This window comes from Echinococcus granulosus (assembly GCF_000524195.1).
Source record: "Echinococcus granulosus chromosome Unknown EG_S00001, whole genome shotgun sequence".
NCBI lineage: Eukaryota > Metazoa > Platyhelminthes > Cestoda > Cyclophyllidea > Taeniidae > Echinococcus > Echinococcus granulosus.
This window is the reverse complement of record NW_020170381.1, coordinates 3,018,344-3,035,928: the sequence shown is the minus strand read 5'-3', so window position 1 is coordinate 3,035,928 and position 17,585 is coordinate 3,018,344. Positions and strand designations below refer to the sequence as shown.

Sequence of the window (17,585 nt, the reverse complement as noted above, 5' to 3'; positions counted from 1 at the left end):
AGTTGCCGAAAGGAATGGAAGCAAAAACCGATCTTTTATTAAATGACTGCTTTTGGGCCAGTGCTCGTACAAGTAGTGCTCGGATATGCATGATGGTCAACAAATTCCTTCGGCCTCCAATACAGTTCCCAAACAGGACGCAACTCTAGTTCCAGTAGAGCTGCCAAGAGGGATCGGCGTCGTTGCTGTTAAGCAATTATCTGCACAGTTGCGTGCAAATTTAAAGACTGGTGCGGTTAGTTCTTGGACATTTCTCCTTGCAGCACTGACTACATTTTGGTTTCAAGGGCTATTAAGAGATCAGTTCGTCGAAGATGCATATTCCGTACTAGTATTATACGCACTATCGTCTTCATTGAAGTCCCAAGGAGATTCATAACTAAATCTTGCACAAGTAAGCCCTATGCTCATTCAAACTCAGATTTGATAGAATACACACGTGTTCACACCGATCCCTCATTCTGTAGTCGAAATGGTGCAGAGGATGTAATAGAGTGTTACATAATTAATCTGCCCTTCGGAAAAGACTACAAATCTCACTTGGTACTTGTGGTGCTGGGTCGTGCCTATAATACTTATTTTTTTCAAGTATTTCAGTACATCTGAAAAGCTAGAATGTTTTTTTGAGAAGGCCCCTGGGCGAGTCATATAGAGATCCTAATTGTTAATATAATCACGAAATGTAATGCAATATGTGTTAGTTTGAAGGCATATTTTAGGTGAGCAGGGGTTATTTTATGTCAAGCACATGACGGAAGGGACGACTTTGATCCTAGGAGAGGTATCTGAATTCGATCCCCTTTAAGCCTAGAAAAGCCCTGAACCCTGTATCATTGACCAAATAAAATTATTATCTTCAGCATGCTTTTCGTTCTAAGGGTACTAAACCAAATGTAGAATAGAATTACGCTGAACCCGCTTCAGTAAAGTGACTTAAATAATCAACACTTTTCTCACTTGAATGAGGCAAAATTTTCCCAAAATAATGACTGGACATTTTGAACTAATGAAGTAAAATTATCCGGCAATAAAGATTGTAGTGACTTGATAACTTATTAATCCTGTGTTTGGATACGTCGACACCCCAGGCCTCCTAGATTGAACCTTTACTCCGCTACATAGACTCTTAGTTTTTCAATACTTTGGTAACACCTTCTCTGCTACTTTGGCCCACTACAACTTTAAAAGAGACTTGAGGCAAGGAAGATTTTATAATTTAGTCAAAACCTTATCCTGTACGTGGAAGCAATTGTAGCACACTTTCGAGCAAATATGTTATTTCGGCACCTGACAATCGGTTTATTCAATCTCGTAGCTAAGCCAAACAAGTCTAGCTTTTTCATAAACATTGGCAGTCTTCTGTCTCCATACTGAGCAGGTACAAATGCTCATCCCTACTTACTCTTCTCGAACCAAGAGTCTAAAGGCAGAAGTAGAAGAGGAAAACTACGGGATTATTACGAAACCAAATGATTAATGGAATAACAAACAGTGGCCGCATTAGTTTCACCGTAGGTGAATACTGTCAGACCATTCCATTATGTTTATGTGTGAGCAGTAATTGAGCGGGATTACTCACTGCATTAAAATTGACCAACAAGTAATATAATGTTTACCACCTTTTACTTACCTTTACTGCAAGCTATTAAATTTTAAAATGCAACTTTGGGTCGTAACTAGGTAATAAGTAATCTAATATGCATTATTTAAAGAGAGTAAGTATTTATTTGTATAGACCACTGCGTGCCATTGAAGGTTGACTTGCCAGGTGCCGCGTTTCGAAATCTACTCGGGTATTTATTGCCAGGGAAAACGTAAATTCTTTTTGGTTGCATAGGTTCCAAAATTTTGTTTATAATCAATAGTTTGTTATGTCTCCTGTGCTAGAAACTAGCCTTGAGTCTAACGATGGTTGGTGCGCTGATCTGCTTATATGTATGCATTTTCCAGACTATCATCACCGTCACTTTTTAAATGCACCGCTGTATAACAGCACTAGGTCCTAATCCATCTTACAGTAATTGGCGTGAGATTACTAATTTTTTGTCGAAGTAATATAAACCTAGCTGGCAATTCGATCATCACTGGTTCGGCGTAAATTCTCATCTCAGTAAGGTGTTCTGATCAGATACTATATTTTCTGCCGATCTGGTATGTTTGCTTTCTTCATCACTTAGATCATGGCCTCTGAAAGGCGTCCTTTGCGCAATCTTATTGCCGCAGTGGATTTTGGCAGCACTCATGCCTGTGCTCGAATCTATAATGATAAATGTGTAAACGTAATTTATGTATTTATTTGATAAATCCGTTTTAAATAGCTTGCAGAGGCGATATTACCCAGCAATACATCTGACCCAGAGGCTTGTTGGAGTGTTTTATGCAATTTGCTGCAATCAGTCATTACACGTAACTTTCTATCACAAATATTAATGATGATAACTAGGATCCGGAATCCGTACATCCGATGTTTATTGTCTAGGTTTGTCGGTGCAGAGAAATACATTCCTAATATGGAATAGGTAATGTTCTTATCATACCAATACTTTGTAGGGAAACATCAGTGCCTGTTACACGCCTTTGTACGTGGCAGGAAATTAGTGCCTCCGCATATGCTTCCAACCGAAATAATTCGCAGTTTATTAAAGTAAGTGGGTGTTTTTGTCTTTTTGATGCGCCTCTCAAAGTGTCCAGTTGTTTATTATCTTACTTGCTAACCCTATTTCTCTCTTTTGAAGGCTCTAAACAGGAGCGGAAAGATGCTGTATAAGGTGGTTCCGAACGCCAAATTTAAGATGATATCACACTACAAACTTACTTGCATTTTCGCCGTCACTCGTCTCGCACATATGTTTGATGAGGACCCAATGGTAAGTAAATAAGATCCCATCTTTTATGAGAAAATGTAGTCTTTATCGTCTTATTTGTCCTTAGTTGGAGTTAAAGGGTACTAATAACCTCTTTTTCTGATAAAGCGTGCTCCTACCGACCTCCTATATTCCCGTAAGGCTTTGAACTTTTCTAGTCGTTAAATAGTAAGATAGAACAGTATGATAGCCAATAGAGCAAACCTTCCGGGATATCGACGGAACCACTAAACGTACTAGGACAAATCTTTGCGTGACAAATAGTCAAGAACGCAAATATTTGAATCTTTTGCGAGAATGCTTTTCGGAATTATTGAGTGCTAATACAACGCCGGAAATGAGAGAATTAGTGGTGGGGAGTTTTATACGCCTTTCAAAGTAGGTGTGAAATCTTCCCCTAGATCATCGATTCACAAACAACTAGCGACATTGGAGTTTTTTATTTATCCCTTAAATGTTTCAACAGCAAAGTGAGAGACGTTATAATTTACTAACAGCTGGTACACCTTCGCAGCCATATGCTTTTATTATAGGCCACTGGATGAACTTAGCTTCCTGAGAGGTCATAAGAAAATCCGCCCGTCAGTGAGTATAGGAATCATTTATCACAGACTCATAGTAGTTATTCAGCTACACCCCACAGTAATCGGCATCCAAATTACTTGGGCGGTTTAGAATGGTTTTCGTGCATATAGCTGACACGATTCGTTTGGGGATGCTTAATGTTTTGATACGTCTAGTACCACCAGCGTCCACTGTGCTGGAGGTCCTGTTTTGTCTGCGCCATCAGAGTCCTGTATCCCTCTGTCCGTATTCATCTTATTTGTATCCCTCCAAGTCGATAATATGACTGCACGATCAGCAAAGCAGCTGCCACAGTAAGGCAGTCATGGTGACGGCTAGAGGCCGGAAACCTGTATCGCTCATGCCGCCTGTCCTCTACGTGGAGCCGAAACGATGGGTGTACATTACTGGTAGTCATAGTCTCCTGGAATGCTGTGCATGTGACATTGAGTTAGAATGGCTGGATTGTTTTATCTCATCTCACCTTTGAGTTATGAATATTGACTGAGTTGCAAGAAACGATCTCATTAACTTTCGGCAATTCTTCACATCCTTGTACCTACCACGTATTCCGAATGGTCTAGAATCATGGTTCAGTATGAAAAAGGAGACTCTGTGAACACTGTGCCATTCGGGCGTCAGCAATAAGTATATTTAGTAGCTGAGTCCAGTTGAGGGTCTCAGTCGCAATTGACAGATTGCGTCTGAAAATGCATATTGAATTCACAAATGGCCTTTTTGGCTTGACTGCCGCACATTTGATTTGTTCGAAATGCTGCAAAGGTACTTTCTTAAGTACTTTATAGGAGGTGCTAGTTGATGATGCAGGGGTATACAATTTTGCAGAGTAGACATAAGAGCGTTGCCTATATGGCATGCGAAAACATGCATGTCTACCTGGTGCGTATGTGAACTTCAAATACCTGACCTCATGTCCCTTACCACGCTTACTTATAACCAGTACATTGTGCTCTTCTCTGAACACGTTCTCTTAGCCACTAAAGTTTTTGCCTCGCTACTTGTTTTGTCTTCAGCTTTACGAGAAGTGCCGCGATGGCGAGTTCGTCTACGGGTGTTTGGAGACCTGGTTGCTGTGGCGGCTAACTGGGGGGAGGGCCTGGTGCACGGACGTTAGCTGCACCAGTGCCACCGGCGCCTTCGATCCCTCCATCGTGAGTCTTTGCTCTCCACTTTAAAATTTTCGTTCGACCTCCAACTGTTACTCATGTAGTCGCGTATTACCGAAGCCATTTTGGTGCCACTTAATTAAGGATGTCTTGATACCTCACACAAATACTGCGAATTTGGACAACATTTACTTTAAGGTTTATTGCATATCTATTCAGCATGGCCGCCCTTTTATTTATTTATTTTTCATTCAGTTTTGACTAAAAATTTTTGGCTTCTTCCCATGTATACATCCAGGGTCAATTAGGTAAATATGGAATTGGAAGCCTGTTTACTTTTTTGTTCGTAATGAAACTTCAAAAGGAAAAAATAGAAAGCACTGCGCCTGTGGCCAGTCACATATCGTCGTTGTTTCATTTGGGCCTTCTTTTCTACCAGTCGGGGATAGGGTAGTTGGCGGATTGTATTCCAGCGAACTGGTGTATATGAGTGTGAACGAGGAGTAGCCTCTTTTAAGGTGGTTGGTCTCCAGTACTGCGTGTCTGTTTAACTAATGACACTTGGCAAGCACCATACCGTTTTAAAAGGTTTGACGATTTATAAAATTAAGGGTTAGAGACAGCTTTTTAAATCACTTAATCGTGATGCCTTTTTACAATACGTAGAATGTTTATATCCACCTTAAACACGGATTCCCTGCTGCCACATTTCGGCAGTTTGCACCATATACTACTTATCAACTTTTGAATCATTTCTTGAACTTTCAGCCTGGCCTTAGTCCAATCATTTTGAATTTTCTGAAAATATCTCCAAAAAGCTTTCCTGCAATATGTCCCACAAGGTAAGTTCCCTACCACTTGTCAAATTTGTTTGCATTCATATTTTATCCCATTTGTCCTTATAGCAGTGTGCTTATATGTGCTAAAAGCAACAGCTTTATTATTCCCTGTTACCATGATGAGCTTTAGTTGGGGACTTTTTAATGAGGTTGAGATAGGGTTCTAACACGAACCTAAGTGCTGTGGCATAGGTATTTAACTGAATTTGAATGGTTGCCTGCTTCGCCTATCGCAAACGGTTAACAAAACAGTTCGATTCACTACCTTCCAGAGTAAGTGCTGTTGAACCACTTTATTTGCTTTGGTGCAATAATTATGTTGAATTTACAGCCTTCAAAAGTGCACGACTGTTAAGAATTTGCTTTGTTATACCAAAAACTTGGACAGTCTTCATCCAGCTAGAAACTTAGTTCCAAAGCCACCTCGAAGCTTATTAAGTGTTCAACGGCTGATTTGAAATTCTGATCGTGTGGTCATTGCTGGAACGTGCTGAGCGCAAGAACCTCATTGATGCCTATTTTTCTCCGCATAGCACTTTCTTCGGTGAGATTCATTGCGGTCCCTTGGGAGATTTGGGCGGAGCGGCGAAGAGGCGGAGGGTCAGGGTGACCGCGATCATCGGTGACTCACAGGCCGCTATGCTGGGCGAAGGCTGTCTAAGCGTGGGTGATGCAAAACTCACCCTCGGAACTGGCGCCTTCCTCAATGTCAACATTGGTTCCCGCGTGATCCCTCCAAATACCGGCAAGTACCTCTGCATGGTTATGACTCAAGAAGGTCATGTTAATTAAGTAAACCAGTTTGCTGGCACCTTACTAACAGGACAAAATCTGTTGCTGAATCATATAATGGATTGCACAATACCAATCCGTTTTTGATGAGGTAGTGAGCCTTCGTATGCACGCGTTTACTACTAGCTAAGCAATACAGACGTTACCAAACGAGAATTTTTTGTTGTGAATTTAGGTTAATGGAGTTGTTCACATGCGCTTCGTTCAAGAAGGCTTTGGCTTTTGTTTACATTAGGACTTTTCTTTCAGACTCAGTTTGAAGAGGCTTTCACTTAGGCCAAGTCTCAATATGCCGCCAAAACACTGACTGTGACATCGAAAATATCACTCTGTTGGTGGCGAAAAGCTGTTGATGGAAGAGTTCTAAAGTACGGATACAATTGTAGTACCCAAGGTCTAGTTATGGCGGTGTGAATGCATCACTCCAGGAACCCATTGTATTCACAGCCCCATGCTACTGACTCTACAGACATACGCGCTGTGTCTATACTAGTAGCAAAGGTCATTTCTGAAGTGTTTTATTCAAAGATTCGTCTTGCAGTGAGAATATCGTTTCTTTTCCAACATAGCTTTTCCAGGTCGTGGAAAGCCTCTGCCGTCATACCCGACTGTTCTTGCAAGTATCAAGAAATTTGATGCCATACTCGAGATGTTTACACAAAAGCACGGCCTTGAAGTCATGACATTTCTACGTGAGGGTAGATGTTAGAGACGTTGATTTGGTTACTCAAAATTGCCATCTTGTACCACAAGTTTTCACCTATCAAAAATATGTCTCAAAGTTCCTGATTGAGTGCAACTTGCTGAACGCCAAATCACAGTAACTTCTGTATGGTAGGATTTTATCCAGTCGTTGGATGGGCCCAATCTGCGAGGACTGATAGCTCCCTCAGTTGTGAGGTCGTACCCGACACGGAGCTGAAAAACGTCACTTATTTGATCGAAGGCTTCAACTCCGATGCGGGCAGCTCGTTGATCAAACTAAAAGAAGCCGGTATGTTGTATAACGTCTATTCCCCCTTCTATAAATTGCATTATTTCCAACACCGGTATATTTAAGTTGATGAACGTGAGTGTAGATCTTAAGGCAATAAAATGAGCTTGGTACACCACACAGCGTTTTGGTTGATGGAAGAGCCTTTCAAACTCTTCATATAGTTAATCTCACTTGAATTGAAGGCGTGAGAACCTTTGGATAAGATGGTGATGAATTATTGTATCAACTACAACTGTTTCTTGTCGCCATGACACACGGAATGGACAAATTATGCCGTTGATTCTATCTGAGGTACCAGTATTCAGCATTATTTTTTCTAATAAAACCCGTTTTTGGTTCTTCTACATTAAGTTGTTTGATTGCACAATGCCCACAAAATTCTTGGGGAGGCAAATGCTTGACGCTGGTGTTCAAAGTCCCAGAAACACCGGTTCAGTACCCATCTATGTTGTGGACCTTGAGTGATGAATTTTGGTGTGCTTCATTGGGACCATTGGTATAAATGCCGCTTTTAGATCCTCTCTCAACAGCAAAACCTTATGCCACTAAATTGTTTTTCTTTTTTAACTATTGTGTCCTATTGTTACCTTAATTTAGTGTTTCTTTAATCGCTTGATTTTACTTTTAGGATATTTCCAATCGTATACGGAATTAGAACAGATACTCGGGACTACTTCAGGTAGGTTTTTGGAAATCGTTTTGTGCCTATTCCACTTTATAACCTTCCATTACAAACATCACACTCTGGCAAGTCACTGTTTGCACGGTTCCTAAAAATCTTCACTTTTCTGCTAGTGATTTTCACCGTGTTCTGACACGCACCCAGCATTTTTCCGAAATTCTGCTGTGACGACTGTTTTAGCACTTCACTTACTGCTCGACAAATACCGATTTGTGCCGTCTTAATCTATCCGCTTGACACTGAAGAAGCAGAGGCGCGCATGTTCTCATCGCGATTGTAGTCACCAGTTTTCTTTGCCTGCCACGGAGGTCAGATTAACGAGGTAGAACTGCTTGCACTCCGAGGCAGTTTAATGTGGGTCAGACCACATTTAAGTACTCATGCACTGCCAATCCGTGAGTCTCGACCCACGAAACCCCTATTGATGAAAGCAGGAACTTCCACAAACATGAAAAGGGTGAAAACTGTATTGTATACTTAAATCTATCCACTAGGTGTAATTTAAGTCTTTGCACATCCGCTACTGTCCATGGAAGGATGTAAGTGTAATTGAAGATCGCTTATTGCAGGTTCGAAAGGTCAAATCATAGTACACTTGTAGATTTTGCCATTTTATGAGATGGCATGTACAAAAATATGGCAAATAAAAACGATTGTTTTGACTATACAGAATTTTAGGAAATGTGCCTCAAAAGCACCTTGTCTATGCTGTAGCTAGCAGATGTTTTCAGCCTTCACATGGATTTTACTCAGAATAAAGTGGGTTTAAAATTTCGCATTTTTGCTGCCTTTCGGAGAATCGCTGTGGTGTATTCCCACGATCCAGCAGTTGGAAAGTGACTCAGATAATAAACTGAGAGGAGGGTCAAAATACCATTAGGACGTCTAAGCTAATAAAGACAACTAAGAACAACCTTTGGAGAGAGGGAACGGCATTCATTTTTGACAGTCCCCCGCTACATTTATGCGCTTGTTTCAGCCTTTAACCGATAGCTTCGGTCTACATAGCTTTGCCACGACTGCCAGTCCATTATGGGACACTCTGATAGACTCGCCATCAGTTCTAAAATACTAACTCTCAAGGATCCAGCTGCCTATATCTCCTAGCCGGGTTGCCATAGTGTAAACGTAGTGTGGTGAGCGTCTTGAGCTTATGTGGAAAGCCTCCTTTGTATCCGCTGTGTGCTAGTTTCCTCTAAATTGCAAATTCTTTGTCATTTGTGTACTTTCAAGACGCTTTATGAATTGATTATTCAGGATAAGGTGTTTTGTGCGTTGAATGATCATGGCAACAACCGCCGTGGATGTCAGGCTGGGAACCATCAGGGTTGGGTTCGTCATCGACAGACACACGCCTGCATTGTAGGAATTTACACCACAGCGTCGCACTATGTTTGGACGGCCAATTACCCCATTGTGATTCAGGTCCTCTAAGGACAGCCGTAGGTTTTACTTCTTGGTTCACAAAGAGCTTCATCATGACACGCTGTTTTATGGATGTGTTGCCTACTATTTTGATTGGCTGTGTGTGAACTGACATACGATATCTGCCTTAGTTATCACCAGTAGTGACGGGACACACTCGGCACTTACTGCTACATAAGGTACCGCCACAGCAGCACCCGCTTCTGTGGTTGGAGATTAAGAATTCCAGTGTGATTCGAATGTCATTTATGAACGTCTTTCAATTAGTGTAGCACTCATATTCCCTTGTTTTCAAAAACAACCTTTACCTAGCAGTATTGTTTGAATCACTTACTTTTATAGGCTCTTTTGATATGGCTATGGAGACGTCGCCCTTCTTTGTGCCCTCCTCCCTGGGCCTCCGTAAAATATCTCGAAAGAGGAGGACGCGCTCGTGTGAGGGCGAGAAGGCTCTAACTTTTGTCAACACCAACACCACCCTCACTGATGGTGGTATCTTCGTGGGCCTGCCGGGACCGCTTTACCAGCGTAACCTTCCCACCTCTACCCGCTATGCTGTACTCTTTGCCCTCATGGACTCTATTGTCATGTCTGCTCGTCTCCTCTTCGTCAAGGGAGTCAACAAAGGTGAGACTACCCGGCCTCCATTTATCCCTACCTTCTCACCTCAGCCATTAAATTACTCCACTTAATAACTGGATATGGAATGTTTTTATAAGCTTTATTGCCTAACGGTTTCGTACTCTTATGTTTCATTTGTGCTAAATTTGCAATTGTCTACTTTGTTTAAATTCTTACATTCAATGCTCCACATACATTCCAAACCAAAAATGAGCTACTATTTTTGGATGAGTTTCTTTATAATAAAACGTTATTAGCATGTGCGTTTCCTTGTTGCTTTCTCCAGTGCCGCCTTTTAGCGAATGACATAGGATTGGTTTAAACATGATTTCATTTCTTCTAAAAATTGGGTTTTTGCTGTTTGGGTTCGAGTAATGTACCTTCCTTCCCCTTTTTTCAAGTATTTTTATGGAAAGTATGGGATTCAGAAAAATCAAGTTGTTTGCGTGTTTGAAGGCTGAAATGTGTTGCATTCCATAATTTTATCTGTCAATGGACTGTTTCCCTTTACACGCATGCCATGTCCTGTTACCTTCACTTAACGTACGCAAGTCGTTGGCGCGAGGAAGCGGTTAGTAAACCTTTGTGGTTTTTAATTTCGTTGTTTGATAATCGATTTACTGTTCTAAGCTCATTAATGGAAATTGCATTTCACGAAACGAACTTGAGTAGCGAGAGCTAGGAGATGTTTTTACTATTTCTCAGGTTACTCACACAATCGTTTACATGCACACTTGATGATTCAGCCTGCGCTGATGACATCCTTGTCCCCGTCTTTCATCGGCCTCTGTGTGCTTTGTTCCGCCGTAGTCAGCTGCTCTTTGTGGAACAACTTCGGAGGTTGTCTAGATCTGTGCAGCCTAGTGGAAATTTTGCTCACTACTGAATGTGCACAAGCATTTAAGTTTTTTAACGCATTCGGTAAAGCTAAAGATGTCATGTCCTTTGTAGAACTGGCCTCTGACATATCGGTACTGCGCTTGAATGGCAACCTCACTCAATCGGACTGGTTGATGCAGCGCCTGGCGGACACACTGGATTTGCCGGTGGAGAGGAGTGCCATCTCTGAAACATGCTGCCTCGGTGCCGCCATCGCTGCTGGCGTCGGGGCTGGTAAGTCAACTAGGCCACGTTAGTGAATAGGTGCCTTGTTGATTGGCTTGACACGCCTGTGTCATCTCATGCATTCCAGGAATATGGGATACGTATGCTGAGGCGGTGCAGTGTGTGCGTGAGCAGAGCACAAGACTCGCGTCATCCGAAGCTCCCAAGGCTCTAAAGACGCGATTCATTCCTAATCCCGCCTCTGCCGCTTGTATGGAATCACGCTACTTTCACTGGACTGCTGTCTGTGCGCACACTCTAGCTGCCCACGACTCTGAATTCACCAAACGCAAGTCATCAGTTGCACTGAATTCCCTTCTCAAATTCATCAAGTGATCTCACCCCTTTTTCCTTCCTCCTCCCCCTCCTCCTCCCTGGAACTTGTTGAGGAATTTTTGAGACAATTTTCAACATTTTTTTACCAATTTTACTCCTTTTGCTCCATGTTTTGATTGAAGCATTTACTTGTGTTAAAACGAAATGCCGTATGCTTTCAATGAAAACGAAAATTCCTATCCCTTTTTGCTTGCCCGGTTCACCGTCAAGCCCTATTAGGTTCTGAACTTTTTAGATAAAGGCCTTTTATTCTAAGTCATGCTTACAAATTTTTACAACGCAACCCTCCTGTGCTTCAGCAATACATCTTCTACCCTAGTACCATGTCTTCTTTCGCCCTCAGGAAAGACTCAAGCGCTACATTGGTGACAGCGGATATCTGTGCGTCCGACAACTCTTCAAATTAATTATATTTATTTGACCTGTGGCTAACCACTAATGATTAACTTCTTCAGCAAACTGTCATTATTTAAAACAACCGCAGCATCATGACTTTGACAAATGGGCAGTTTGTGCATGAATCATCTTCAAGACCTACCAGGACTTACAGAAAAACAATATAATGTAATGCTTTATGGGTGTGGTCTTATAAGTTTTAAATTGCGATGTCCAAAGCTGTTTAGAGAGTCCTCCCATTGCCACCAAGACACTCCAAAGTGGCCAACGGCAACAAATTTATAAAACGATTAATGGACTCCAAATTCATTGCTTTGCTTTTACTTATTTGAAGTGCCATTCCTTACTCCACCACGTAGAAGGTTAGCCAAAAGTGGGAGTTAATAAGTTGGGTACATAAATAAAGAAGCAGAGTTAGGGTTATGGATTGTTCTCGTTTAATCAAATGTGTTAGAGAAAGGTAGAAAGACTTCAAAGATTAGAGGGAAGAATCACACTGGAGACTGATGCCATATTTCATGAAAATGGTGGAAGTAAGTGCGTCAAACTAAACGCGTATTGGCAGGCAAAACATGTTGGTGGGTTTGGTTAGCAAAGGCCGATCTATGCCCCCGATTCAGAAGATTGGTTAGATTCAGGAGAAATATTTGCCCCCATGACCTGGTTCCAATTGTTGTTATTTTGAGAGCTGTCCGTTGAACTGGTACTCCACTTATTTCTACGGTAGTCATCACCTGTCTTGCCCACAGGTCTGGTGGAGTTGTTTGCTCCATCTCCCATTATATCCTTTGATGAGCCGACGAAACCTGTTACGGAAGTCTGGCCACCAACTCCAACTGCATTTCCACCCTGGTTCTGTCCCACCTTAAAGACGATTGTGTATGGACTGTTGCGTATATGCTCCCCCAAGTAGTAGATGTGCACAGTATGCGGGATGATGGCAGTGATTGGAAAGCTTAGAGCGTAGGAGCCATCCTTATTATCATGCAAGTAAGCGCAGACTTTCTGGTACTGTCCATCCTCTTTAGAAACCGAATATGTAATAAAGCGCTTGGCAGCTTCACAGTACTTTTTAGAAATTCGGAAGTCGAGATTAAATAATTGACCTAACTTAATTTTGGGAAGTTTGCTTGGCAAGATTTCTGCGTAGTTATTGTCAGCCAAGCGCTCCATCGAGCCAACATCCGATTTTTGAACGGAATCGAAGTTAAGCTTTCCGACAAACTTGAGCGGTACGCATTCAGCCAAAAATTCAGTCATATTTTCTATTGCTTGATTTATGCTGAATATGCATCCATGAACGTCAAAAACGAGATCTGTGTTTTTGAATTGTTCAGTTGCAAGAATATGTGCGGAGGTTTCACGTAGTTCTCTCAACCGACCTATTAATTCACCAATTTGAGCATTGCGATTTTGAAATTCGGAAGCAGCAGCCGAAGTACTTGCTTGTAATTCCTAAAAAGCCTTAATCATAATGTGTAAATTTATACCTGAATAAAAACGTGCTTCCACTTCTCCAACTGACGCATGATGGAAAGAAAATACTGGTCAAGATCTTTGACAGTGTCATCGCACGAATGAGCGAATTCATTAAAGTCATCCTCTTTTTTTAATACAATTTCTTCGGTGGCCACAATCTTTTCGTCAGCCAATCGGATCACCTCTTCTAGGGCTTTTCGAGCGTACTGCTTTTCACTCATTTCTATTATCTCTCCTTATTAGGATTACCAAAAAAGTGTACAAGTACATTTTTTCTTTGTTTTACCGCACAATTCGGTAATAAATCAAAATTTTATAAGTACGGCTTTACCATATATGTGAATCTAACACTATTTTTAAGCAACCATGAACAAAAAATATTGCAAATTTTGGCCTATTTTCTGATTTAAAAATCAGTCATGAGTCATAAGAAAAGTGTTGCAATAATAATCAGTTGAACTTTTTTTATTCATCAGAAGGCTAAATTTAGTCTTTCATAGATGTTAAAAAGCATTAATTTGGGACAGTTGAAAATAACTGCATTTTACAAACAAAAATGTGCAAAAGCAGCAGCAATAAAACGAAGCAAAAAAAGTCATTAAGGTTTTAATACGCAAAAACCAGAATTGCAAAAACTGTGCTGTATTTTAGATAAAAATTTTCTCTTTTATAAGCCACAGGACTAATTCTACATGTGTAAGAAACAACAAGTAAACCTGCAACAATCACGTAAAAACATAAAAATATGACAAAGTTTTTGCATTTTTATTATGTTAAAAATAAAACGTATCAAAAATACTGTGTAAGAACTCAAAGAACGAAATTACTGCAGAAAACAACGGGTAATGAACATGGGTGCAGAACAGATGCAACGCAGTGCCATTTAATTAAAAACATGAATGTCACTTGCGACGCGCTTGAATGTAATGCTTAATTTGATCTGGTTCACTATTAAAACATGCATGCCTCTCCATGTTTACCTAAGGCAATAACCAATACCTTTTTCATAAAATGCGCTGCAGGGTTGTTAGATTATCCAATAAAACGAAGCATATTAATTCTCCTGTCCCAACAGCCAGCATTCTCATTTACAACATATTTATAAACCTAAAAAATTGCCTTTTAAGGGTGTGGACATATGTTAGGTTCTTAGAAAAGACAAATACAGCAAATATGCAATATAATATCTTGTTTATACTTCCGTATGAGCGACTATTTGGGTTTTACTGGGCAAAACTTGCGGATCTCTGTTTTTACTCTAGAGAAGATCAGACACATTGTGTTTGGGTGTTAGAGTGCCTTACACTTTGTTTTTTTAAACCCCGGTTTTGCTAATACTCCCACTGTATTTGCTATTGGAACTTCGTCGGGTGGGATGGCACTGGGGTCGTGCCAGTAGCCTCGAGTTCTACCGTACTTCAAAAATACTTATTCTGCCCGAGTACTATGTCGTCTTTCTTCTTCTTTAGGAAAGTTTTGGGACGCTAAATATGGGCCACATATAAAGCAATCACTCTTACCATTCTTTAAAATTTCCAAGTACAAAATCGAGAAAGTTGTTCACATGTCTCATAGCTGTAACAATCCAAAGCACTGCAGTAGAATAAATGTTTTCAATGTACTGAAGAATTTGAACGCTATGGTTTATACCTTAATTTGGGTACTTAAATCTTCGCGAGTGTAGTTCTACTGGATAGCATGGCCTTCATGATATGCCATCAGCTTCCAGGCCTCCTTTATGTTAGCAATACATTTTCTGCCCTAACGTTAGGCTTCTTTAGCCTGTAGAAAAGACTCGGGGCTATATTTGCGATATCAGTTAGCGAACTTGATTCTAAAGAACAAATACCCTGATTAATAATACTGAAAGTGGAACTTTAACATAGCGAATGGAAAACTTACGCTGCCAATTTATAAAATCTGTGAGCACCCCAATAGGTTTGAAAATAGCGCCCAACTTCGACAACCACACAAATCCCGTGTTCTGCAGGAAGGCTGTGAACCATCTTGGACAGTTCTTGGAGCAGTATTCTACGTATTTGCTTGGAATTTTTATTTGGTGAACATGCGGTATCTCCGCCACCTCTCTACTCTGGGTAGAACTCAGATTAACAAATGTGACTGGGCAGCCCTGAAGTTGGAACAACGTGACAGGGATGAATAGACTTGAAGCCTTATTTCCACAAAAACGCTTTTGACACTGTCACTCATTTACTGAGTCCGCTTTTGGACCAATGTTCTTACTACTAGCGATGGACATACATGATGGCCAGCAAATTAATTCTTCTTTCAATATATTTTTCAAACAAAACGAAGCATCGGATCCAATAGAATTACCAAAGGGGATCAATGACGTAAAATTGATGACTGATTTGTTTGTTTCATGGGTGTTTTTCCCCATAGCACCGTATACGTTGTTATGGCTGACGTGAGAGGATGACCAAGGGTATCACCGGGAACGACAATTAAAAGGAGAGGGAATATGTAATACTTGGATTATTTATTTCACTCTTCGTTTTGGTTTTGTGGGGACTTAAGGTTCCGCGACTGCATCTTTGCTATGTGATATGGCTTCCGGCCTATGCCAGTAGCCCCCCGGCCCTTCTATACGTCAGCAATACCTTTCCTGCCCCAGCCTTATACCTTCTTTTGCCTTTGGGAATGATTCGTGCTGCCGACCGAAAATCCTACCTGTATAGACTGAAGTGCCCGCGTGATCGAACCCAAAGTTGGACAGAAACCACACCTCTAGAGTTCAGCTCAAATGAGAAAACTATTCATATTTTACCAAAAAAGCGGCTTTTAATATTTGGTTTTTCTTCTTTCCTTGACTTTGTTTCTCATTTTTTCCATGCCTTTAAATAGTTCCATTAAGAATTGCATATCAACTTATGTGTCGCTTTGATGTCGAAAAAAGAGTGCTATGAACGTACAGAAACACTGGAATGTCATAAACGTGGCTGTTGTTTCAAAAGTACAGCAAAGTTTTCATGGCTAAACACACGCACAACTCCTCGGCTGAGCTAAATGCCTCCAGTAGACTAATTACAAAAGCTTTTAAATTGAACGCTGACATTCTTCAACTATTCTAATTTAATCGGATTTTATGAAATCCAGTATATCAATGCCCACTTCAAAATTGTTAGTGAAGACAAGTAGAGAATACTATTATTTTTATACATTATGTTAACCAGACCACCCCTGGAAGCACTTGACTTCGCCAATCATATTCAGCATCGCTTGCCAAATTTACAAACTTCTGTGGTGATAACGTAACGCGTTCATTTGGCCAACCATTCAACCTAAAACCAAGATCCTCGTTGTTACCCTTTGAAATTCCAAAGCTCAGCACATTATTTCTTTTTGAATGCATCCGGTTCTAATTTGAAGTGTTATAAATTGTTGTAACTTAGGAAGCTATGCATTTTATTTCTAAATTGGCAAAAAATACTATCCTCGGGGCCTTTTCCGTAGTCTCAAAAAGAAAAGATAATTTGGGGAATCGGACACTACCAACGTATCAAAAGCTGGGAGGCTATTAGCATGGCTGGAGTGCAATGCTACAGAATGAGTTTACAATCTGTGACGACTGAAATGCTCGAGATTTCAAACACGCGGTTAAACAAAAAACCAAATTATACCATTGGATGGTTCGTTTTCTGTAAAAACCAGGCTGCACCTAGCGACTCCGGCAGTTTACTGCACAATTCGGCTTGCTGCGCAGCCATCCACTAAGTCAGGAGGCGCGTGAGGTCGTGAACTTTAAGAAGCAGTTTTTCGGTATCAGCTTTGAATTCAGAAGGAACTTGGTTGGGGTGGCTAGTTTTCTGGCTTAAGTCAACGAAACATTTTGACTAGTTTAGTCATAGCAGACCGAAAATGAGGTGCTGTGGGTTACCGTTTTCTCCACACTGGCTTGTGAGCCACAAATCGTGAATACTAAACAAATGCGGTTCAGTAGTATTTCATCCAGAATACAGGATTAGCATAAGACGACCGGAGTAAGATACAATGGAAATCGACACCTTATTTCTAACCCAAATCCTATCTATCAGTTTTTCCGCAAAGTCTCTTAAAAATCTGTAAACTGCCAAGAATTTCTGCGTAGGATGGTTTTTGAGAATTTCCAATTTTCACTGCTGTCTCTGGTCGACGTGTGAAATAAACGTGATGTATATATATTCATAGTTTTAGTGTAGTACGTTGTGTTTGTTTAACTCGCGTTTTTTGGTAGAGAGATCACTTGGGTGCTACAATGTTGTACCTTCGCCGGGTTGTCGTGCCTTCATACCGTACTAGCAGTCCCCCAGCGCTTCTGTGCGTCGATTACCTATATATATATATATATATATATATATA

At 40.8% G+C, this 17,585-nt stretch overlaps 2 protein-coding genes across 2 annotated transcripts; one reads left to right on the top strand and one right to left on the bottom strand. All coding sequences in view use genetic code 11, as the record gives it.

The window, feature by feature from the left end:
• Positions 1-1,697: 1,697 nt before the first annotated feature.
• EGR_00339 (Putative glycerol kinase) lies at positions 1,698-11,351 on the top strand (the record flags this gene model as incomplete). The annotated part of the gene is made up of 15 exons (XM_024489588.1): positions 1,698-1,715; positions 2,178-2,279; positions 2,319-2,406; positions 2,444-2,519; positions 2,551-2,644; positions 2,736-2,867; positions 4,463-4,600; positions 5,324-5,397; positions 5,928-6,172; positions 6,756-6,884; positions 7,025-7,180; positions 7,812-7,862; positions 9,633-9,917; positions 10,863-11,024; positions 11,104-11,351. 15 exons carry the CDS (start codon positions 1,698-1,700, stop codon positions 11,349-11,351), a joined length of 1,998 nt encoding a protein of 665 aa, XP_024356266.1.
• A 999-nt stretch (positions 11,352-12,350) lies between these two features.
• On the bottom strand, positions 12,351-13,447 carry EGR_00338 (hypothetical protein; the record flags this gene model as incomplete). The annotated part of the gene is made up of 2 exons (XM_024489587.1): positions 12,351-13,202; positions 13,238-13,447. The coding sequence occupies 2 exons, from the start codon at positions 13,445-13,447 to the stop codon at positions 12,351-12,353; spliced, it is 1,062 nt and encodes a 353-aa protein (XP_024356265.1).
• Positions 13,448-17,585: the final 4,138 nt, after the last annotated feature.